Source organism: Artibeus jamaicensis, unplaced genomic scaffold (assembly GCF_021234435.1).
Source record: "Artibeus jamaicensis isolate MK-2021 breed Jamaican fruit bat unplaced genomic scaffold, CSHL_Jam_final scaffold_474, whole genome shotgun sequence".
Taxonomy (NCBI): domain Eukaryota; kingdom Metazoa; phylum Chordata; class Mammalia; order Chiroptera; family Phyllostomidae; genus Artibeus; species Artibeus jamaicensis.
This window is the reverse complement of record NW_026522046.1, coordinates 39,557,424-39,582,400: the sequence shown is the minus strand read 5'-3', so window position 1 is coordinate 39,582,400 and position 24,977 is coordinate 39,557,424. Positions and strand designations below refer to the sequence as shown.

Here is a 24,977-nt window from a genome sequence, read left to right as displayed (position 1 = left end):
TGTACTTATTGCTAGTGGGATATCCTTGCTTCTAGGCTGTTTCAACATACAGATGGGAATTACTGTGTGTATGTACCCATGTCTATATTTCTTTGTCTGTTTATGGTATAACCAAAACCACTAATACCTTCAATCCAGTCCATCACCACATAGTGTATCCTAGCTTTTCCCTCCTTGTTTTTAACTGCTTTTTCCAATAGTGAGAAACCTGGCTTCCTTATTTTCTGAATATTTACTTATTTGCTTAAGCTTAAAATTGACACAAATAAATTTCAGTATTGCTAACTTTTGCTCGCGTGACAAATTTACTAACTAGAGTAGAATATTTGTATGTAGTTCTTTTTGTCTTTATCATGCCAAAGTTAATTATTTTAGTGTTTCAAAGTTATTTGGGTTAGGGTTTTTTTTGTTCCTTGCTTCTCATTTTGATTTTTATACTTGTTTTATAGTTTTATTCTATTTTGGCTCTTCTCACAGCCAGGTTGATTTTATGTAATTATTTTTTGAATAGGTAAAACATTTATTACCAAGGTTCTAAAGATTGGAGCTGTGTTTAGAGAGCGTCATTTCCTCCTTTTCCTTACCACCCCGTTTCTGATTCTCCCTTCTTCCCAAGCCTTCAAACCTACCCCCTGTAGACAGAAGTATCTTCAGTGTCTGACTTACCCTTTCTTTATTTCTTTTTGCACAAAGGAGTAAATGCACGTTTGCTTTCCCATATGCCCTTTTTATATGAACAGTAGCACACTGTAGAAAATGTCTTACATTTGGCTCTTTTTCCTATAACAGTAGACCTTGGAATCACTCTCTAATTCATTTCTTATGGCAGCATGGCATATCCATCGAGTGTCCTCAGTTTATTCAAGCTCTGTCTTGTGACTTGGGGTTTTTGTTTCCAGCAGTTTGCTTTATAAACTATGCTGAGGTAAATAGCCTTGTTCATGTGTACTTTTATTTCATAGCAGGTATATTTTCAGGGTAGATTCCTAGAAGTAGTCAAAAGGTGGTGCATTTGTAGTTTTGCTGGGTATTGCTTAGTTTCCTTTATAAGGGGTGCACAAATTTTGATTTCTATCAGCAAAGAAGGAGCTTGCCAGTTTTCTGACAGCCTTGCTTCCACAGTCGCGTCACGCTTTGAAATTTCTGGCCTACAGTTTCACTTGTATCAGGTCAGTACCTAAGCATGGTATGGGCGGATCCTATGGTAGGTGTGTTTAACCTTTTAAAAATCTGACAAAAATGATTTTCCAAATGGATGTACCATTTTGCATTCCCATCAGCAATACAAATTACACAGTAAAAAGGAATGAGCATTCAAGGCATACAGAGACATAGATGAACCTTAAATTCATCTTGCTTAAGTTGAAAGATGCCAGTGTGAAATGTTACTTACTGTATGATTCCATTCATAAACATTCTGGGAAAGGTAGAACTGTAGATACAGTAAATGGAGCAGCGTTTGCCAGAGTTGAGTGGAGGGTTGAATAGGTGAAGCATGGGATTTTGGGGGGCAGTGAAAGTATTCTGTATGATAGTGAAAATTAAAAAAATCAAATATTTTATGCAAATTTTAAAAGATCATTTAGGAGATTGGGAGATTCTAGGACAGAGTGCAGACTGTAACAAAAGACCCTGACTGTATTGCAAATGTATGAAACACCCACATTGAAGGGGCTAAGGACAGAGATGCTGACTGAAGTCACTTTAAATGAGTGGGGTTTTAGGACTGAAGACCAAAGGAGCTATACAGATAGACCTCACTTTACTGTGCTTCTCTTTACTGAACTTGATAGACATTGCATTTTTTTAGAATTTGAAGCCCCCACCCCCAGCAAAAAGATTACAGCTTGCTTTGTTGTAGTACTTGCTTTATTGCGGTGGTCTGGAAATGAACCCACAGTATCTCCAGTATAAACACTGTGTCTGGTTGATAAAGTTGTTCCCTGTGCGGGTGAAGGTAAACAACTCTGATTCTGCTGTGCTTGGGCACTGGGACTGAGTAAGAAATGGATGGTAGATGGTAGAAGCCGGGTGTTTCCCTGCGTCATACATGCTCATCCACCTCTGCCTTGGTTGGCGTTTGCGTTGAAGTTGAAACTGTCTGAAGAGAGGGCCCTCTAGAGTCCGGAGTGTACGGAGAAAGCAGTAGAAAGAGGGTCAGCTGGAAGGAAGGAAGTGACAAGATTGGGGGAGATTTAAAGGCGGTGTCTTAGTCTGCTCAATTTGCCATAACAAAATATCAGAGACTGAGTGGCTTAAACAACAGACATTTATTTTCTCACAGTCCTGGGGACTGTAGATCTTAAAACCAAGATGCTGTCAGGGCTGGGTTTTGGTGAGGCTTCTCTGCCTTGCAGATGGCCTTTCCACCGTGTCTTCACAGGACCCATAGAGATCTCTGGTGTCTCTTATTTTAGGGATGCCAGTCCTAGTGGATCCGGGCCCCACTCTTAGGACCTCATTTAATCTTAATCACCTCTTCAAAGGCTCTTTCTCCAGGTGCAGCCATATGGGGGTTAGGAGTTCAACACAGAAATTTTGGGGACACAATTCAGTCTATAACAGGCAACTATGATAGAGAAGATGGGATTAGTCTGAAGGTTTTCTTTAGAGAAAGGCTGTTGACCTTTGATTTCAGAGGTGGCAGGAATGGAGTGGATGGACCTCTGAGTTTTGAGGCTGTAAATGAGTTACCTTTTTATTTTTAAAGGACGAAATGTGTTTGCCTGTGGATCAGTGTCAGCTTGACATTCAGAAGGCTCAGGCTAGAATAAGTAAACTGGAGGAAAAGTTTCTGAGCAAGCACGGTGCCGTAGACAGACTTGGTTTGGAGATGGAGGAACTTCAGGTGCAGCTAGGTCAGCATCCTGCAAGGCCAGCAAGTTCACTGTTCACTCACCAACAGCTTGTCCGTTTCAAGGGAAACATCATGTTTAAATGTAAAGTTCCAAGGTAAGGTGTCCCTTGTAAATCATAGATTCATTTCGGTGTGTCTGAGCTGACACCCTCCTGCTGGCTGGGGAGTGATTTCCTTGCCTGTTTTAATGACTGTGGTGAGGTAAGGGTACCTATCTGCTGGGGTGCGTGGGCTCAAAAAAGAAAGACTTTACATGAGCGAAGACACAAGACCTTTGCAGCACCACTGGTTGCACGTCCTCTGCCCAGGCCATCATCCTGTGTGCTGGGGCAGTTCAGTCAGGTAGGGCTGGGCTGTGGTTGTTCCTGTGTTTCATTTCTAGTAGAGACATGATTGCTGAGGTGTGCTTTTCTCAAATGTGGAAGGCCAGTCATGTCTGAGTTACCTAAAGCATCTAAGGGGTGGAGGAGAGCTGTGGTACAGAGTTCTTTCTGTCTGGGTTTTGGAATCCATTAGACTTCCAGTAGATCTACCTTTCTTGTTATGCTCAGCTCAGTCTGTTACTAAAATAAAATTGCATTTTATGTCCATCATCGGACAGGGATATGGGTTAGAAGGGTGCTGATTATTCGCGTGAGCAGTAATGGATCAGATCTCACAGCATGGCAGTGGCACTTCAGAATGCTAACTGTCTGTAAAAGGAAACTGTGAAATAACACACGTGTGTTATTTTGCACAAAGATTCATGTTATTTTAGTTCTCTTTATGTGTCTTTTACTTTTAAGATACCTGGCAGTGGCATGTATGATAAGGTGTTAGGTTTTTTTTTTTTTACAATAAAAAGAAATGAAAGCAATTACATTTTTACGTAGAATTAACATGACTGACATTTACTTATTTTTTCAACTTGTGCCAGATGTGGTTGTTCCTGTGTGTGCGTTCCATTTAGTCTTTTTGGCACTGCTGGGAGGTAGGGATCTGGATTAGCTCTGTGCTGGGAGCAGCCGTATCTGGTGGGGCTTTGGGCACCCTGGCTTTTGCCTTAGCTCTGTGTGCCTTATGTCTGACTTCAGCCTTCATTCTTCTCACTCAGTTGCATGTGATCTTTAAAAGAAATTGCTTTGTTTGCACTAATTTTTGTAGTAGGAATTAGAGTTGGTGATACCTGCGTGGGGCTCTGTAATAGTCCAGCTGACTAGCAGCCTTCAGCAGGGAAGACAGCAGCACTGCAGCGCAGCGGGAGGCCTTGCTGCTCAAAGCCCAGGCACACCAGTTAGAGCAGCAGCTCCAGGAGGTGCCGCCCTGGCCCACCCCGTGCCTCCAGTTGTGAGCACAGTTGTGGACGGACGTCTTCATCTCTCTGCCCCACTCCACCCTGTTTTTAGGTCTTGAGTTTGGTGTTTAATAAGAATACTTTTCCACATTCAGAAAATTACTTTTGATGTGTTTATTTGTGGTTGCATATACTCTGTTTTTTCTTCATTGCTTTTAGAGAGAGAGGAAGGGAGAGAGAAACATCGATGTAAGAAAGAAGCATTGATTGGTAGCTTCCTGTATTTAGACAGACTGGAGATCAAACCCTCAACCTGAGTATGGGCCCTGACCGGAATCAAACCTGCAACCTTTGGTTATGGGACAAGGCTCTAACCAACTGAGCCACACCGGCAAGGTTCGATAGCGTATTACTTTTTAAAAGTAATGAACTGATACAGTTGGAGAAATATACTATATGAGGGATTTTAAGTTACTATAAAAAAAACCCTCCAAATATGACACATTCATGGACATTGTTCAATATTCGAAGGGGGTTTCCATTAGGAGAATGACAGAAACTCATGACTGAAACAGGTGCTTTGCTGTGTTATCAGCTCCAGACTTTCTAAGTTTCTAACTCAGCTATCCGATGACTTTCCTTACTTCAGGAAAATGATCTGATGAAAACCATTTTGACTTTTGTTTTCGGGGCCAGAGGGGTACATAACAGATAGTTAACAACAGGGGTAGGGAAGGAATAGCGCTGTGGCACTTTTATGTTGTAGTCCCCTCCCCGCCACAGTAAACATCAGAGTGATTCATTAACAGACTTAAAGAGAGAAGTCATGCAATCATTTCAGTCTATATAGACAAAACATATCTTTTTGTGAGAGGGTGACCTGTAATTTTCCTTTCTCATCAGGTTTTTGTGTTGAGGTTATGCTGGCCTCGTAGGATATGCTGAGAGGGGTCCTTTGCTCTGTGTAAGAAATAGAAGCCATTCATTGGGAACTGAAAGTTTTTTGTGTTTGGGGAGGCTTTTAATTACAGATTCAGTTTAATAGTTCAGTGGTGCTTTTTCTCAGACAGTCCTTTTATCTAATGTTCCACTTTTTGGCATTAAGTTATTCATAGGAATATCCTCCTCTTAGTGTCTATGGCCTCAATGTTGACAACCTTTCTTTTCCTTCCTCCCTTCTTCTTTTCCTTTCTTTCTTCCTTCCTCCCTTTTTTTGGTAGAGAATTTTTATGAGTTTATTTGAGCCAAACTGATGGCATGCCAGGAAGCAAGGTCTCAAATGCTCAGCTTAGGTGTGTGTCCTGACCAGGAATGGAACCTGCGACCTTTAGGTTTGTAGTACGATGCTCCAAACAACTGAGCTACACTGGCCAGGGCTATTTTTCTAACTTCTTGAGCTAGACATATAGATCACTGATTCCCAGGCTTTAAATAGATATATTTAATTTAAATTGCATTCACAATTTTTCAAATTTTTATTCTTTTTGCAGCAATAATTTAAATTTACATTCTCCATTTACATGCTTATTAAAATACTAATATGCACAGGTAAAATAAGTAGCTTGTGTAAGATGGGGCCATTATCTTCCTTCTAAGGAGTGAGTTATGAATCATATTTCTTAATGAGGCAGCTGTTTTATGTTAAGATTACACATATGCCATCAGTGCTGTAAGAGCAGATACTTTATTTTTTCTTCATTTTTTTGTTTCCAGTTTATTATAAAAGGATATAACTCAGGAACAGCCATATGGAAGATGTGCATGGGGTAAAGTGTGGGGCAGGGGTAGGAACTTTCTCACTCTCTGAGTCTGCTGCTGTCCCCAAATCTCCACGCTTTCACAAACTCGGTAGCTCTGCAAACCCTGCTCTTCTAGGTCTTCGTGAAGGCTTCATTACACAGGCACAATTGACTAAGTCGTTGGTCACTGGAGATTTTTTAACTCCCAGCCCCTCTCCTCTCCCTGGCCGGGGGAGTGGTGATGGAAAGTGGGACTGAATAGTACAACCCTCTAATATTTTATTTTTGATTATTTATACTATATTATATTACATAGTATATTTGATTATTTATTGTGCTTTATGTAATTTATCTTTAATTATGCATATTCCCTTGGTGCTCTAACAGCAGATATTTTGCTGACTTCTCTGATCATCCAATTGTGCATCATGAGTTCAGTCAAAAAAGGGAAGCTTTTGATATGTATTACTAACTAATTGACCGTTCTTGAGGACTTAATGTGCCTTTAATCTCTGTGTAGGTACTAAGATAGGAGTTGTTTTGTGTTTAGAGCAATGATCTTCATTTATCATCTGGGTCCCATGTACCCTCATTACTTCTTTGTCATTTTACATTTTAGAAATAATTTATGGAAGCAAGACAGTAATAATTTAAAACAACTTTATTAGAAGTTTTGGTACAAATCTTTGAGTGCTGAGTGAATTTTGGCACACAAACGTAAGAAAGAAAAGAATATTGACACATACGAAGTGAAATAGGATGGTTGAGTTTTTTGAAGCAGGTGTCACGAGGTAGAGACCTCCCTCTGCACGACTGGGATGAGACTCACAGGCTCTCTTTGTCCTTAGAGCCTGCGGGTCTCTGTCCTTAGAGCCTGTGGGTTCACTTGGCCTTGATTTCGAGAAAATTGATCATGTCACGTCCTGGGCAGAATTGTGATCTGAGATTTCGTTTTTGCCATGGGCTGCTGTCATTGGTGTCCTCGAGTGCTGCTCTGTCTGCATTCATCTTTTCATTCATCTAATGGTTTGTGAAAAGTCTTTGCTGTCAACTTTCTTCTCCTTGCCATTTTTGCAGAAAAATGACAAATTCTTAAGAATTCTCATATTGGAACGTGGTTACAAAGCTGGTCTCTCAGTCAGTAAGAAAACTGAAGGGTAGTGATTCATTTCACTGTCACCTTGTCCTTCTAGGCAGTTCCCTCTCCCGTTTCTCCATTATTCTAGTTGTTGACATAGTTGGGAATCACTGAGTAGTATGATGAAATAATTCCTAGGATGATGAAATTCTCATATAGGAAAACAGTTGCTCAGCTCTATCTTATGACTCAGGTACACACAGAGGTCTTGTGGACTCATGTAGTAATTGCAAGACGGAATATGTTTTATTATATTTTAAAATTTTTTTTAAAGATTTAATTTATTTGGAGAGAGAGGGAGAGAAACATTGATGCATGAGAGAAACATCAGTTGGTTGCCACTCCCACATCCCCGACCTGGGACCTGGCCCGAAACCCAGGCATGTGCCCTGACAGCCTTTTGGTTTGCAGGCTTGTGCTCGCTCCACTGAGCCACACCAACAAGGGTGTGTTTTTACTTTGTTTTTTTAAAGTAATTTTTTTAATTGTTTTTAGGATGACCAGTCAGAGAGAGAATACAGGGAAATGTATAACTGCCCCTCAAGTAGCTGAAACCCGACATCTGTGTTGGGCCCTGCAAGCCTGGCCTGTGTGCGGCCTGTGTGTGGTGTTGAGTGGTGCTGTGGTTAACGGCGGGGAAGGAGTGGGGTCCTTACGAGTGGAGTGCCCGTGACTTCGTGTTTCAAACCCAGAGCCTCTTTGAGCACTCCTGAGATTTGTTTGTAGACAGAGTCATCTCAGCTCAGTTTGCTCAGCAGATTAAAAGCCCAAAATTACTGTGAATTTATAGGTCAGTAAACTGTTGGCGGAAAATTTACTGGAAAACTTTGAAGTTTGAGATAATTTATAGTAAGACACTAAAGATATTCTTTCTGTAAATTTTTAAGGAAAGACAAAAGAAGATCTTGAAGATAAGATATTCGTACTTAAAATTAGGAACTTGGAAATTAAAATTAAGTGCATTGGCCTAAAAGACTAGAATTTGTTGAGAAACTAAAATTTAGTAATTTAAGTGTCAGGTTTACGGTGAAACAGTTAAAGAAGCAGAAGTCATTAAAAAGAGGGCAGCAGCAGCATTAAGTAAATGAGTTGCATAATAAGCATTTAGATCTTGAGAATGGTTTAAGGAGGAGAGTGCAGATTCTGAACTTGAACGGATTGGGTGGAGTTCGTGTGGTGGCAGGTGGAGGGGCTGGAATGGCCTGAGGCTGTGGCTCTGGTGCTGTAACTGCTCTTCTCTGGCCCTTCCCTTCTTAGCTGGAGAACCCTGATGGAGCAAGGACAGAGGACTTGGAGCAGCCGTGGCAGAAGCTGGATGGCGACGGTTTGGAACAACCTGGGCTCCTCACAAAGGTATTGGTCTCCAAGTTCTCTTGTTAAGGTGTGTTCCTTGTCAGAGGACTTCTCCCTGTTGTAGAAACCCAGACCAGAGAGAGGACTCAATGTTTCCAGGGCCCTTTGTCTCATATCGGAAACTGGGGGCACAGGCTTGAGGCAGAGCTACCCTGCAGACCTCAGGTCCTTCATGCTGCCCCTGCATGGGAGGTCTTTCCAGACCTGATGGAGCCCCGCTCGGTTCACCTTGTCACTTTTGGCCTTTTCTCCTGGATGTTGAAGAGAGAAGTTCGCCTTTGATGCATGGAGAATAGCTTTCCTGTTCTGACTTTTCCCTGCAGAGTGCTTCTCTCGTCTCACGTAGTCAGCTGTGTGCACCTGGTCTCCAGCGTGGACCTGTGAGGCAGTCTTGCACTCAGCGTATTGGGAAGGCAACCTGTCCCAGTTTCTGCCACAGTGACCGAGGGGCAAACGGGCTCTGCTACCCAGTTAATAATACCTGCAACCTCTGTTTTGGGGATTTCAAGTTTATATGAAACCACTCAGGTTGCATATTCTTTCATAGTTACTTTTATTGAGACATAATTCACATAACATAAAATTTGCCATTTTAAGTATATATATTAAATAGCTTGTGCATTCATTACAACAAATTCCAGAACATTTTCATTACCCAGAGAGGAAACCTGTCCCTGTTATCAGTCCCTCCTCTTCCACCCCTCCCCCCAGTCCCTGGTAACCACCAGTCTACTTTCTGTCTGTAAGTTTGCCCGTTCTGGACATTTCCTGCAGATGGACCTTTAAGTGTGTCTGGATTCTTTAACTGAATGTGTTTTGTGGTTCATTAATGTTGTAGGTGTCCTGTATCACTGCTTTTTGTGTCCCGTTGTGTGCTTGCACCACATTTGTTTTCCTGGTCACTCGTCGGTAGACACTGCGTTGCTTCCACTTACTGGCAGTTGTGAACAGTGCTGCTGGGGGCACTCTTGGCCATGTTTTCATGAAGATGTATGTTTTCTGTTCTCTCTGGTGTATCATCACTAATTTTTGTGTCTCTTGCTCTCCTTCCCCAGGAGTGTGGCCAGGAATGCACACCTGAACTCGCTGAACTGATGAGCCAACATGGAGAAAAGACTGGCAGGGAGCAGTGGGCAATGTTGGGGCTGCCAGCAGAGATGCAGCCGGTGCAGCTGCAGACCCAGGTGATCCAGACGCTGTCACTCACGCCAGGACCCAGGGTTTGGGAGAGATTTGTCACAGTGGACAAACGTGCACTGCAGGCTTGCTGTGTCTGCTTTCTTGTTTTTTTTGTTTTGTTTTCACATCTTATGTGGGGCCATTGAAAGTCGAGGGACACACATGGACATTTGGTGGCAGCAGTTCAGGCCAGGTGGTAGGGACATACTCTCTGCACAGCTTGCACTTCCCTATCAGTGGCCTGTCACACTCCTCGCACACAGCAGTGCTGTGCCGGCAAAGGGGCGTTGAGGTATGAGAAGTGCTGGCCAGGGCCTCTTTGGGAGCATGGACTCTCCTGGGCAGCTACCGTGTCCAGGGCCTTGGGGTCAAGGCCACATCTTAACCTGGCTGCTGCTTCCCCAGTACCACCTCAGCACCGCCTCTCTCCTTGCAGCCGGTGCCGCCCCTGGAGCTGGAGGCGCTGCGCTTGAGTCTGAGCAACATGCACACAGCACAGCTGGAGCTGACACAGGCCAACCTGCAGAGGGAGAAGGAGACAGCACTGACAGAGCTGCGGGACATGCTTAATGGCCGGCACGCCCAGGAGCTGGCCCTGCTGCAGAGCCGCCAGCGGCTGGAGCTGGAGCTCGTTAGGGAGCAGCATGCGAGGGAGCAGGAGGAAGTGGCACTGAGGTGCAGCCGGGAGATAGGTATGTGTGTGTGGGCAGGCACGGGCTTAAAGTGACCGTCCGGGGGGAAGCACAGATCCCATTTCTGGTGTTTGGGGAGGCAGGCAGCCCCCTTAGAGGTGCCTCCAAGGTGAGGCATTCTCACACCCATCTCCCTGCCCACGCTGAAGCTGTGTGGCCTGTTCCATGTGCAGGCACTTGGCCCAGCCATTGCCAGGCCCCGTTTACCCCCTGACCGTGCAGTGCATCCTGCTCTGCCCCCTCTGCGCGTCCTCTTCCTGCTCTGCTGTTCCCTTCTTTCCAGTTCTCCAAACGGGCTTGTGTTAACTTTTGAAATGGTGTCTTTGGAGGTGATTTGGTCACGTGCTGGAGGTGTCTGTACCTACATCATTGACAGGATTGTGTCTGTGGCCAATCTTTGCCCAGCACAACCCAAATGCTCCTGGACACAGACCCCGACATCCCACTCAGTGCCCAGTGGGGCTGTGCTGCTCCTCATGGGTGGCCGGCCAAGGAGCCTCTTCATCTTCTGAGTCTCTGGCCTACACGAACTTCTTATGTCTAAGATACACTTTTATGTTTTCATTTCAATGTTTTTGTACATTTTTTGTTGCTCACTACTTTTTTCTTTAAGATTTTATTTATTTATTCTTAAAGGGGAAGGGAAGGGGAGAGAGAGAAATTATCAATGTATGGTTGCCTCTCATGCATCCCCTGCTGGGAACCGGCCTGCAACCCAGGCATGTGCCCTGACTGGGAATCGAACCGCGGATCCTCTGGTTCACAGGCCTGCGCTCAATCCACTGAGCTATACCAGCCAGGGCTGTTACTACTTTTTGTAAACGTGTTTTTAAAATAATTGCTTTACTAAGTGTACTTGAACAACAATAAAGAAATAAATAAGTAAAACAACTGAGCAGTGACTCCTCTACCACACAGTTCACCCATGTAAAGGGTTGGTGTTGGGGGTCGTGGTGTGCCAGAGTCGCGCAGACATCACAGTGTGTTTAGAACTTTCATCACCCCAGGAGGAAGCCAGCACCCTCGGGCAGTCGCCCCGCTTCCCTGCTGGCGTGAAACCTGATTACAGGCCCCTTTCCTGAGTTTTCTATTTGGAAAAATAAAGCAGCGTGCGGCTCCAGGTGTGTTGAGAAGTCCTCCTCTTTCTGGGTCTCTCAGGTTCTCGTAGTGCTGTCCCACATGTCTTCTCTAGATCCAAGCAAACACGAGTATGTTGTCTTATTTCTACCCATTTTTGTGTGTGTGTATGTGTATACTTTCGAAAGTTTTTTTAAACATTACTGATTTTAGAGAGAGGGGGAGGGAGAAAGGGGAGAGAGATAGAGAAAGAAACATCTATTTGTTCTGCTTATTTTTGCATTTGTGGGTTAAATCTTACGTGCGCCCTGACAGGGGATTGAACCTGCAACGTTGGTGTATTGGGACAGCGTGCTAACCAACTGAGCTCCCCAGCCAGGGCTGTATGTTACTTAAAATACAAAATATGCTCTGCCTTAGGCTCCCCCCAAAGCCATCTTCTCATCTTCTTGGTTGCACCCAAGAGCAGGTCTGTGGAGAGATCTGTGCCTGCCCTGTGCTCAGAGAGGCCCTGCCGTGGCCTGGCCCCTGTGGACAGCATGGGACCTGCACTCGGGGTGGTGCCCTTTGCCTTAACTCTGAACTCGCTCAGGCTGCGCTCACCATGCGCACACGGCACCACTTCTCCCCAGCTCCTCCTCGGTGCTTTCCTGAGGCTCCTGCCATGTCTGCCTGACGCTCTGGTGTTTGGGTGTGCACCCATGTGTCAGGCCTAACTTGGCTGTGCCCAGCAGTCCAGTAACATCTCTCTCCTCCACTCCCCAGAACCTACTCCTCTTTTCTTGTGCTTCTTCCCTTTCAGGGTTGGGAGTTGTTGGGTCCTAGAACATCTTTACCTGCCTTCTGGCACCTAGCCTGGCATCTGGCCCGGTGTGGAGCAGACAGGCAGAGGTCCCTGTGACTAGAAGAAGAGGCAGGTTCGAGGATCTCAGTGACTGTGCACTCTGGAGGCAGCCTTGTCTGCTTGTCTTGGACTGTCCTCCTGGCTGGAAATCTTGTGGTCCTTGGTTTGGGCATGAGTACAATTTGTTAAACCAGACATCATCATATACTCTTGCTTCTTGCTCCCTCTCAGATGCATCTTGTCCTGTTGACCCTGGTGGGTGTCCACAGAGCAGCCAGCAGGAGCCAGGAGCCTCTGATCTCCTGGGCGATCAGCTTTTGGGAAAGCCTGAGACTCAGTGACCTGAGAGACCTTTTATGTTTTTCTTGCAGCCGAGCTGAAGGAGAAGTTACAATCAGAAATGGAGAGAAATGAGAACATAATAGAGGTATCTGTGATGAGAAAATGCCCTTCTGTGTGGACAGTGTTTTTCCTTTCTGCTTATCCCACCAACTTGCCCCCTCCATTTGGGACCCCCCCACAGAAAAGCCCCTCATCTTGGTATAAACCAAACGCAGTCAGAGCTTTAGTTGGCTATGTTGGTAGAAGTGTGTTGCATTTTCTTTCAGAGGTAGAGTATTCTTTTTCTTTTTACAATTTGAATTTGTCAGACTGACTTGTGTAACATGAGGCTCTTTACAAGTCTGGTTTCCTGAGTGGCTGCTGTGGCCTGGCCCTTGCTGTGCTTGGGACACAGACCTCTGTCCTCATGCAGGGAGGCGCCAACCTCAGCAATTAAGTGAGGTGCAGCGAGTGGGAGTGCTAGGACGCTGCAGAGAACATTGGACTAGCAGAGCCTCAAGGACAAAGCAGCCAGGCCAGGGTGTCCGCCCCTGGGTGCACCATGGTTGGCTCTGTTCACATTGCCAGCAGCACCAGCGTGGCCAATAATTGCCTTCCTGCTTCCACCCCACACCACCTCTTTAGAGAAAGAGTTATGTTTTAGGGTAGAACACAATGAGCTCTTTTTTGAGGAAGTCTGTCCCTAGAACTCCTGATTCTCATACCTGTCCCTTTCTAAAAGCGACATTTGTGGAGGGGCATTTGCACTGGTGACAGCAGAGGAAATGGGTGACATCAGGGAAAACGTGGGCAACGTTAGGAGACATGTGACGTCGGGGCACATGAGTGTTTCTGTCCTGGCCGCTCTGGTCAGCTCTCTGTGGGTTGGAGGCCTGTGCCCAGCCCGGCCCCTCTGAGCAGGGTAGTGAGGACTTGTTCCTCAGGGTACCTGGGACAGAGCCCAGCCCTCCCACAGAGGTCAGTGACATCACTGTGCAGCAGCACCCCCATATCTTTGTGGGGGCAGGTCCGTGAACCCCTGGGAGGGACTGCCCTCCTGTGCTGTGTGTTCAGAGATGGGTTGTGTTTCTGGGCAGGTGGCCCTCATTTCTTTTCATTTGCTCTGTGGGTCCCGTTGGTCCTTTCGGTTCTGTCCCTGTCAGCAGTAGTGAAGGGACTAGCTGGACATTAGAGCTCGTTTCCCATGGTGGCAGTCTGGTCTAGGCAGTGGTGACTGCCCAGTTTTTGAACATGTGATCTAAATTTTTTTATGACAGAATCAACTGTTGGTCATACTTTCTTTTTTCCTTATTTAAATTAGAACTTGAAGCAAGACTGGGAAGCTGAGAGAGATTCATGCTTAGAAAGCCTACACAAAGAGTTATCTGCAAAGCATCAGTCAGAATTGGAGAGCTTACAAAGCCAGTTTAAGAAGGAATTGGCAGAACAGAAAGCTGAGCTGGAGAAGATTTTTCAAGCCAAAAATCAGACAGAATGTGAGTACCTAATTACGATGAGCAGGTCTGAAAGGGACCAGATTATCCTGTGTGGGTCTGGAACACCAGCGCCCTGTATTTGCTAGCTTTGTGGTTGAGTATGAACTGCCTGTGTGTTCAAGTGCCGCATAACAGTGCATGTGACACCCCTGGGTGACAGAGGTTCAGAGCCATCATGGGACAGTCAAGCCCAGGGGTCTCCCCTCGTTGACCACAGGCCTCTCGAGTTCCCTAAACCTTCCCGAAACTTCTGTTTCAGAGAGAGTTTTTGCTTGTACCATTATTAAATTGCCATCAACGTAGGAATGCTGGGGTTGTTCACTTTTTAAGCTTGTTGCCTGTTACATGACGCCCACCTGTCAGAGCAGTTGTCTGCTGGGTGGCTGGCCTACACCCCTCCCCGCCTCCTGAGAACAGCAGGGGTGCTAGAGTGGGCTGAAAGGAGCAGGGCGCCTCGGGTAGGAGGCGGTGGCGCTCAGTGCCGTCGCACACCATGCCGTGCTCACTGAGGGTTGCTGAGGAAGAAGACCGGGCTGTCATAAACTGAGCGCGGCCTGTGTTCTTCAGTGTCCCTGCAGACACTGCAGGCTCAGCACGACGCCGTGGTGACCAGGCTGCAGGAAGACCTGCAGTCGGAGCGCTGCCGGCACGCCGAGGACCTGGACCTGAGGGTCAGAGAGAAGGAGACAGAAAAGCAGCTGGAGGTGAGTGACGGTTCACTGAACCACTTAGAAGATTTTAGGTTGAGGGCATTTCACATTCTGTTTGTTTGCTCAAATTTAAGTACTAATTTCAGGCGACTATTAGATTTGCTGGAGCCAGTGGATGAAGTGCATGTACAGAGTCTGAAAGGTTGATTTAAGTTATGTTCAATCTTAGATGCAGAGAATTCACATTCTTTGCAAGTGCCCAGAGATGTGTATAGATTCAGGGTATGAGGGGTGGAGGGCCACGTGCTCTGACCATAATTCCATAAAAAAATTTTCTCAGAAAAGTTAAGCAGAAACATTCCTACTGCTCATGTTCAAAACTCGTTTCCAATGAAACAGTGCATATCAGAATGGGGCCATGTGGCCAGATCTACTGAGACCTGGAGTACTTCTGTTACCAGACCACAAATCAAGCAAGGACCCAAGTCTTGGTTTAAGAAATAAAAAAAAAAAAAAAAAGCAAATCAGGGATGGAGGCATTCACGGCCTGTGCATGGGTTACAGAGGAGGGGAGTCGCCGAGCCCAGGGAGCCTGTGTCGGGCCCCTGCTGCTGCTCTTGCACCCGCTCCCACGGCCTCTCCTCCAGACCAAGGCTATGACAGCTCAGCAGAGCCTGGGCCAGGCTGCCACACACTCACCTCCCCAATGAGAAAGAGAGGACGGGGGGCACCTCTGTTTTGTGGCCTGGAGAAGAGGCTAGGGGGGCCACAGGGCCAGCTCTGTGATAAAAGGCTGACCGAGCCCCTGTGTGGGTGGGCCGGTTGGAGCTGCTCTCTGCCGCCAGTTCTCTTTCTTTCCCCCTCTCTCTCTGTCTCTCTCTGTCTCTCTTTCTTTCTCTGTCTCTGTCTCTCTCAGGGTGGCTGGCATGCAGCATGAGCTCGGTGTGCTAGCTCTGTTCACCCCTGAAAGAAGCTGCTTCTCAGGAAGGTTGACCAAGAAATTTCGAGAAAATCCAAACCTACCTCTTGGGATGAGTAAGGGAGGGCCGTAATCACAGATGAGAAGGAAAGGGCCATGAGGAAGAACACGTTAGAGGGGACAATTGGGGGACCTCTTGGGAGACTGCGTCATGTGGTTGGTGCCAGCTGGCAGTCTGGGAGAGAGCCAGTGTACCCACCTCATGGGACCCGGCCCCCGGTACCACTGTCGGCCTTCCTCCGACTACTTAGAACAACAGAAAAAGTTCTTGCCCTTGATCGTGAGAAGTCGTCTTCTCTGCAGGGAACAAGGCCAGGCGGGTGAGCAGGGTGATCTGTGAGAGAAATACCAGGCGCTGGTAGGGCTGCAGTCGGGAGATGGCACCTTTAAACAGGACGACTGGCAGTTTTCCTCTGGTGCCCCGCTTGTTGGTGTTCTCTAGGCTGGACGTGTGGTGTTTGAGCTTTTACTGCAGGTGCTCTCTCATGCCTGTCGGTTGCAGGGCTTGGTCTTGGGTGATGTCTCACTGTCACCTTCCTTTTCTAGTTGGAGAACCTTCAAGCATCTTATGAAGAGCTGAAGGCTCAGTCACAAGAGGAAGTCAGGCGCCTGTGGTCCCAGCTTGAGTCCATGAAAACCGACAGACAGGAGCTGAGTGGTGAGGAGCTTCATGTTGAGGATTCAGAGCCTCAAAAGCTGAAGCTGTGTGTGTGTGTGTGTGTGTGTGTGTGTGTGTGTGTGTGTGTGTGTTAATCCTCACCCGAGGACATGCTTATTGATTTGAGAGAGAGAGAGAACATTGATCTGAGAAACATGATCGGTTGCTTCCCACACACACTCCTACCGGAGATCAAACTGGCAACTGAGGTCTGTGACCTGATCAGGGATCGAACCTCTAACTTTTGGTGAATGGGATGACGTTCCAACTGACTGACCCACCCAGCCAGGGCTGAAGCTGTGTGTGTGTGTGTGTGTGTATGTGTGTATTTAATCCTCACCTGAGGACATTTTTTCATTGCTTTTAGAGAGAGGAAGGTAGAGGCGGGAGAAGGAGAAGGGGAGGAAGAGAGACAGAGAGCAAATCATCGGTGTGAAAGAGAAACACTGATTGGCTGCTTCTAACCTTTTAGTGTAGGGGGTGATGCTCTAACAAACTTAGGCACACTGGCCAGGGCAAAGCTGTGTGTTTTTAACTGGAACCCCAAATGAGGGTATAACAGTTGTGGCGAGTGCAAAACGTGATTTGTGAACTTTCTGAAGATGGGTGCACGTGATGTCAGGTGCACGTGTTGACTTATTGTTGGGGAGCTTGGATTTTATGTTAAGCAAGCTAACAGCTATTGAGTCATGTCTGCTTCCACTGATGTCAGGCACCTGTTGAGTGTGCATGCTTCTACCTAGAAGCTGCTGCTGAGTATTCTAGAAACTCGGTTCTCAGCTGGCACCTGGGGTGGCAGGTGTGCCTTCCATGTGGTGCCAGTGAGTTCACCTAGGGCAGACTCCTGTCACCCCAGTCTCTGGTGTTGGTGGGTGACTACCGAGTCTCTAGGCCCCACAGCTGTGGCCACCTTTATTGAAGGCAGCTCACCTGGGTCCCCTTCCAGGACTGCGTCAGAGCAGCCTCTGTTCCCTGGTGGCACTTTCAGTTGGAGGAAGTCAGGAGACCGTGGAGGGAGGGGAAAGGCACAGACCTGTGCTCTTCTGCTGCTGATTGCCACACAGTCTTTTAAACCTAGTGATTGCCCTTACTGGATAAGCGCTCTTGGGAACAAAGATCAGAGTCAGGACAAAGGACTAGAAACAGCAGTCAGCTGCTTGGTGGTGACTAAGGCTGGGTCTCTGCTGCGCCTCACCAAGTCAGCCCATCACTCAGTCTTTCTTTTGGGTCCGTGTGTCACTGATGGAAGCCACAGGTGGCACTTACCTGTACCTGACTTCATGCATGCATTCACACATGTATTCCAGCTCTGGCACATTTGCTGGGAATCTTCATCCTTGCATGTAAAGACCCTCACAGGGAACTCTACTTTGAAACATTATTTGAAGACTAGTTACTATCAACCAGCTGGCAGCCTTCTCTTGATCAAAACAATGATGGTGACGTTCTCTTCTGGTCTATGTTGCTCTTGTCATTAACAAAGTATTATAGATTTAGTGGCTTAAAAACTACACTAGGTTACTGACAGGTTTATGGATCAGAGGTCTCAGGTGGCATGCCTCGGCTTTCTGCCCAATGTCACCCATAGCTGTAATTCAGTTGCTGGGCTGTCCCTCCACCTGGCTCACTTGGGTAGGGCAGAATCCAGTCCCTGTGGTCATAGGACAGGTCCCATGCCATTGCTGGCTATCAGCCAACTGCTCTCAGCTCCCAGGGGCTGTACATATTCCTCCTCTCTGGTCCCTTTGTCTTCAGAGACCAGCAGCACATGGGGTGCTTCTTACTCGTTCAGTCTCTTTGGCTTCTCCCTCTATCCTGAGAATGCCGAGGTGGTTGGTCATCTCCCTTTGGAGGCCCCCCATGTCACGTGGCATAAGCCGCAGTCACAGGTTCTGGGACTGGGGGCCTTTAGCATCTGGCTTCCTGCACCATGCTTTAGGACCTTCAGTATTTCCTGATTTTTCCTGAGGGTTTCTGTCAAGGTGATTGCATAATTTCATTCTGTTAAAGACTTGCGTGAACAACTCCTGGCTCGAGCATCTCACGTGGAAGAATTGGAACACCTGCAGCGAGACTTTGAGCAGCGACAGCAACGGGAGAAAACTGAGCACGAGTCCGAACTGGAGCAGCTGCGACTTTACTTTGAAAAGAAGTTGAGGGATGCTGAAAAAAGCTACCAGGAAGACCTGACTCTGTTACAGCAGCGGCTGCAGGAGGTGAGGGAGGATTCTGTCCTGGAGTCTGCAGAAATGAGGTAAATACAGCAATTTTTATCCTGAATGTGTATTTGAAATATGGGAACCTTGAGCTGAACTGAAATCTAGGTTTTTGGGTTTTTTTGGGCTTACCCTCAGAAACCAAAATGTAGTAAGTGTATATGTGTAATGAAAATTGATTACAGCTGCCCTGACCTTTGACCCCCTCAGAGGCATTCATTGCCTCTGCCAAGGAAATGGCACCAGGGTTTGTTCTGACAGTGTAGTGTTAATATTTCAATAGTTTTACCTTATTTTGTTCTCCCATCCCTGTATAATTAAGCTATTTTTAAATATTTTAATTGAATTTATTGGGATGGAATTGGTTAATAAAACTGTATAGGTTTTAGGTATACATATCATACCTCACTCATGTATTGGTTGTATTTCGTGTTCACCAGCCCTGAAATCTAGTTTTGCTTTTGACTTCACGCCCATGGAGATGAATAACCAGGTTTCCTAGAAACACATTTTTTTTGTTTGGGACTTGGAACAAGAGGGCATTAGAGCTGAGAGCTGAGTCTGATCCTCAGGGCAGGCTGCTGGTGATGTGCAGCAAGTGGGGGTGGGCGCGGGCAGTCAGGGCCTGAGTTATCCCAGGGTCTCTGCGGCTACAACAGCAGCTGTGGTCACCGTCACAGACATGGTTTAGTTAGTCATGGTGTCTTGTTCTCGACACCACTAGGATCGCATGGTGATCGTATCCTAGGATTCAGATGTGAAAATGCCACATCTGCGGTTTTCATGGAGTGTTTTTTCTCTTAGTTCATCCAGTGCGGTTTTAGAAGAAACATCTGAAAAAGAAAGAAGAGACCACCTTGATCAGCTCAGCTTCCAGCTGGAGCAGTATGAGGTGACGGTCCAGTTTTGATTTACTGACATATAATTGACGTGTAGTGTTGTATTGACCCACGGTGCACAGCGTAATGGTTTGGTATTTGTCTATACTGAGAAATGATCACATAGTAATAATATCCATTACCACACAGTCACAGAATTTTTTTTCTTGTGAGGACTTAAAATCTCCTCTCAGCAACTTTCCGCACAAGTCTCCATGCTGTACCTTACATCCCAGGACTGATTGTACTTTTTATACCTGGAATTTTGTGCTTGTTGCCCATCTCATCTGTCTCTCCCGTCCACTCCCTCTGGCACCCACCAATCTGTTCTCTGTATCCATGAGCTCAGTTGACCTTTTTCCAGATTCCACGTAAAAGTACAATCATATCTTATTTGTCTTTCTGTATCTGACTAATTTAACTTAGCATAATGGCCTTCGGGTCCATCCAAACTGTCACAGATGGCAAGATTTGATTCCATTTTATGGCTCTATGAATGTATACACATTCACACACATTCTTTGTCCATTCATTTGTTGATGACAACTTAGGTTGCTACCATATCTTGGCTATAGCAAAAAATGCTATAATAAAGTTAGGGGTATATATCTTTTCAAATTAGTGTTTTTATTTTCTTGGATAAATACCCAGAAGTGGAATTTCTGGGTCATAGGCAGCTTCATTTTAAATTTTTTGAGGAAACTCCATACTCTTTTTCATAGTGCATGGACCAGTCTGCATTCCTACCAACAGTGCATGAGGATTCTCTTTTCTCCGCATCCTCACCAGCACTTGTTGTTTGTTGATTTGTTGATGATTGCCATTCTGACAGGTGAGGTGATATCTCATTGTGGTTTTAATTTGCATTTCTCTGAAGATTCAAGAGGTTGTGCATCTTTTCATATGTCTGTTGGATATTTGTATGTCCTGTTTGGAGAAGCATCTATTCAGGTCCTCTGCCCATTTTTAATTGGATTGTTTGTGTGGGTTTTTTGTTGTTGCTGTTAAGTGATATAAGCCAAATTTTAATCATTGAGAAAGGTTGTGTTTTAATAATCTTTAATTGAGAAGTGGTGTTTCATGTTACAAAATCTGAATTTTCGTCCTTTTCACAAATGCCATCTGTGACATGTCATGTAGAGGAAGGCTTGCTTTGTATCTTGGGGACGAGTTGCTTTGGTACCCTGTATGGAGGAGAAGCTTCCCCCAAACTGGAATTATCTTCTGGACAGTGGGCCCCTTGTAGTACAGTCTTCCCATGCTAGGTGAGTGTTCTAGGAACCCATCTGTATCAGTGCACCCGTGGCCACTGTGTGAGGCTGTTTTCACACAATGGCCGCTGTTTCACTGTTTGGCCACAGTGAATTTCTTTTGGAAGATTCTTAACATGTTTGCCTGTCTCATGACAGGTGATTTATGAGTGCACCTGCCCACACAGTGTTGAGTGTTCAGCAGTTTTTGACCAAAACCTGCATGACCCCTGTGCCTTACCTTCCCTGTTCATCTCTGTTTGGCTAGAGTGACTTTTTTTTTGCTTCCCCGGATGAAAAGTGCCCTCAAAGGGAAATGTTTTGCCGACGTGGAAGAGACAAAACAAAAAACGGCAGAAACTCTAAAAAGCATCAAAACTGACAAGTTCACAAATTGTTTTAAGCTTCGGAAAAAAGTCTTGATAGGTATATTTCATCAAATGGAGAGTAATTTGAAGGCAACTGAAGCTTAAACATGTAAGAATAAATAAACAATTTTTATAAATAAATTTTGAGGGTTTTTTGCATCTCCCTTCATATTGCTTCGTGGTCTGTTTGAATGGTTGTTTACAACAAATGTGATTGGATTCAAGAGTATGAATTGGAACCAAATGACCAGGAGAATCTGCTGTCCTGTCCTCAGTACTGCCAGGCTGTTGTCTTGCCTGTCTCAGGGCGCAGCTGCCCATGTCTCCATGTGCTCCCCATGCTTCTGACAATGGCAGAATGTCACATTGTGTCTTTTGCTCTAAGTGGTATGTCGAGCATCGTTTATCAATTTCTTTGTTCTCGGAGTTACCTCTGTGGTATTCGCTTCTGTCATTTTAACCTGTGAGGCTGACACTGTCCGAACAGGGCCTTCTGCAATGATGGGAATGTGCCAGTCGGGACAGAGAGGCACACTAGGCTGTGAGCACCTGAGTGTGGCTATGACTGGAGCTGAGCTTTTATTGATGACGACCTCTTGAAGTGCCAATTGCCCCCAGGTCTGGTGGCCACTGTGAGGCGGCAGTGCTCATGGGTGGCGGAGCACCGGTAGTGCAGTGCAGACATGCTCTGCAGCATGCGAGCACTGGCTTTAGTCTCTGTGTCTGCTGTCCTTAGTTATTTAGGCTGTGTCTCGGTCAGCTCCAACAGCCATAACAACAGACGTGTGTCACCTCACGGTCTTGGAGGGTGGAAGTCTGAGATCAGAGTGTAGGCAGGGCTGGTTTATTAATGAGGTTGGATTTTTTTTAAACTTCTTTACTGACCATTCTTTTTTATGGCCTGCTTTTGCCATCATGTCCTTTGCCCCTTTCTCCTGTGCTTTGGATGTCCTCACCCTGCTGGTCTCTTGCCGTGACCACTTCCACACGGCTGCCGGCGGGCTCAGGGTTTGGAGTTCAGAGTCCTTCATAGCACTCGCAGCTCTTCGCCCCCATTCTCAGCGTAACAGTGTTTTTCTACATTTTCACTTTTTATCCGTCTGGAGCTTAGCTCTTGTCTGGTGGCGGGTGTAGGTTCTAAGTTCTTTTTTATTTTCCAAAAGGTGAGTCCTTCCAATTTGGAACGTGGCCCTTTTGTGTGTTCAGATGTCACGGGGCAGGAATCGTGAAGTTTAGGTTGATATGACTCCTCTGTGATCTCTTTTTATCCTTACCCAAGGACATGCTTGTTGATTTTGGGGCGTGGGGAGGAACATCAGTAGGTTTCCTCCTATATGTGCTCTGACTGGGGACTAAACCTGTAGCCTATGCGTGTGCCTGTGACCTTTTGGTTTATAGGATGATGCTCCAGCCAACTGAGCCACACCAGCCAGGGCTCCTTAGTGATTTTTGAGGAAATTGGGCTTCCTAGTTGCATTGTGAGGGGAACAGGAAGTGTTACAGCATTGAGCCTGCCGCCTTGCCTGCCTGCCTGCTTTCTTTTCCTCCATAAGGACATTCAGCCGGGCCTCATTATCAGGTCTGCTCACAGCAGCTACCAAAGACCCTGCCCCTGGGATCTCTAAAGCAGGCCCAGCATTGGCTCTGGTTGGGAAAGTGCATGGCAAGGAGAGTGGAGGAGGGAGTGAAGAGGCTCAGGAGTAAGTGATGCAGAAGCCCGGGAGCCCATAGCAGAGCAGTGCCCATTGGACTGAGGCCCTGGTCCACGGGGCCTGTGAGGACGGAAGGGAGTGGGCGGAGGAGGCCTGACCTGGGAAGGGGAAGTAAGGGTAGGGGGCTCCAGTGGTCAGGGTCTGTCCATTGTCCATGTGGCTTGGGCTCTGTGTTGGCCCTGTGAGCACAGTGCAGTGTGAGGACTCGCTGACTGTGGGCCCTGTGCTTTAGCAGAGCCTGCACTCCTAGGGGCACAGCCAACTGCTTCCCTCTGGATGTGACAGGTGGCACAAGAGGATGAAGTGAGCCTGCATCACTCATGGGGCATGCCTGGGAGGTGGCGACGAGGCCCCGAGGCAGAGGCTTGCTGAAACATTTCTTCTGTGTGACTTCCCCACAGGAGGACCTGTGTTTGCACACACGGTTAGAAGAAAGCCCCCAGTGCCAAGTGGCAGTGCAGCAGGAGGCCCACCTTGCAAGGACCCAGGTGTTGGCACAGCACATGGGGCTCTTGGAAGAGCCGGGCTCAGGTGGGTGTACCTTAGCAGCCCAGGTGTAATTTGTGGAAGATTAGGAGCCTCCACGGTGATTGACTCTGCCTGAGTCATCTGGGTGTGCTGTCCCTTTTCTGTGCAGTGCTGGTGCTAGGGGTTGGCTCAGGTTGTCCCCACACAGCGGTCCTGGACTCGAGGGGTGGAGCAGGGCCCTGCAGTATCGGGAAACGGCCTGACTATGCAGTAGCATGAGGGGTAATCGGAGGCTGGGGTGGCCAGGTGGTGGCAGATGAAGGAGCTGTGGTCATCCAGGGGTGCTACAGATGGGGACAGGTAGTGACCTTGTTGCAGAGAGGGTGGATGTAAGGCAAGACAGAGTCCAGAAGAGGCTGGGACAGCCCTGGGTGTGGGTGCCATTGTATTCTACATGGAGCTGAGGAGGCAAGGCAGATGGTCCCGCATGAGGGTATGGCGGGGGTCAGGGTCCATGCTGGGTGCTCTGGCACAAGTGTTTGTCTTGGCGCAGTTCCCTCAGAGCTAGAGGGGGCACAGCCCTGAGAGCTGAGGTCATGCTGCACTTGGTGTTTACTCCTCACAGTTCTCCTTCCTGCGTAAGAGGCGCTTCATGGCCATTGTGCAGCATATTGCAGTCCCTGGGCATGGTGGGCACAGCTGATTACAGTCATCTGCTACCCAAACTGAAGGAGCAGAGTGGGCGACTGGGACAGGATTTGTGTAGGGACGGCACTGAGTGCGGTTCTGTACATTGACTACTGGGCTGCCGGTCATGCCCACTTGACCAAATCGGGTCGAATGTCTGAATGTGGGTTTTCCAAATCTGAATGTCTCTTGTCAGAGAGGCATCTGAAGGAAGGTGCCCTGTCCCTGTGTGTGGGTGTCCTTGTGGGCTGTGCCTGACTACTTCCTGTGTCCTCCCTCGCAGAGCTCGGTCGCATGCACCTTCGGGGTGCACAGGACCCGGCCGTGGAGTTAGAGACTGAAGTGGCAACGACAGTCTTCAGTTTGGAAACTGATCACAAGGTTAAACTCTCACTGTTTGAGATGGAGCTCCAAGAAGAAATCAATCTTTTAAAAATAGAAAACCAGAATTTACATGAGAAGCTGCAGCAGGAAATCCGCCTGAAAGAGGACTTGGAGAAAGTGAGTCGTGAGTGCTTGTGGCGAGACACTGTTGCCACTCTCATTGTGTGACCTTGTGGGAGTAGGTGGCCTGGGCCAAGAGGGTGGGTAGGATGTCAGGTGGCACAAGTGCATGGCGGGAGCAGGTCTGGTCAGTGTCTCCCTCAGTTGGAGTGAGCCTGCTTCCCAGGCGAGGCCAGAGCTTGCTTCCTGTTGCTCCTTCCACCGTCTCTAGGGGTCGAGGGAGTGGCCGGGTATCTCCAGAGGACACAGGAAGGGGATGGAGCTACGGCCACCTTCAGGCCTCTTCCTCTGGTGGACCATGCAGCTGTACAGCGCCCAGGACCCTGAGTAATAGGCTTGCTGCTGCACTGCTGTGCACGCTGACACACACACAAATGTAAACCCACTGAGTTACTGATGGGCCTCTTTACACAGCAGCACTGCATAGGAATAATAGAGTTAAGGTGACTGGGACTTTCTTAAAGTATGTATGTATGTATTTATTCAGAAAGTAAACGAGGGAGAAAGAGAGGGGGAGAAACATTGAATGGTTGCCTCTCATACAGGCCCCTGCTGGGGACCAAACCCGCAACTCAGACATGTGCCCTTGACCGGAAATCAAACGAGCCACCTTTGGCTTTGCAGGATGATGCCCAGCC

At 47.1% G+C, this 24,977-nt stretch overlaps 1 protein-coding gene across 12 annotated transcripts in view; it reads left to right on the top strand.

The window, feature by feature from the left end:
* Positions 1-24,977, top strand: part of PCNT (pericentrin) — a 110,823-nt gene that overhangs the window by 5,559 nt on the left and 80,287 nt on the right. For all 12 annotated transcript variants that reach the window (XM_053657586.1, XM_053657584.1, XM_053657582.1 and 9 more), the window contains exons 3-13: positions 8,265-8,360; positions 9,416-9,544; positions 9,976-10,231; positions 12,524-12,579; positions 13,795-13,969; positions 14,537-14,673; positions 16,145-16,256; positions 18,267-18,510; positions 19,277-19,364; positions 23,082-23,211; positions 24,119-24,336. In XM_053657586.1, the coding sequence (XP_053513561.1) occupies positions 8,265-8,360; positions 9,416-9,544; positions 9,976-10,231; positions 12,524-12,579; positions 13,795-13,969; positions 14,537-14,673; positions 16,145-16,256; positions 18,267-18,510; positions 19,277-19,364; positions 23,082-23,211; positions 24,119-24,336 (1,641 nt within the window). The remainder of the gene's footprint in view (positions 1-8,264; positions 8,361-9,415; positions 9,545-9,975; positions 10,232-12,523; positions 12,580-13,794; positions 13,970-14,536; positions 14,674-16,144; positions 16,257-18,266; positions 18,511-19,276; positions 19,365-23,081; positions 23,212-24,118; positions 24,337-24,977) is intronic.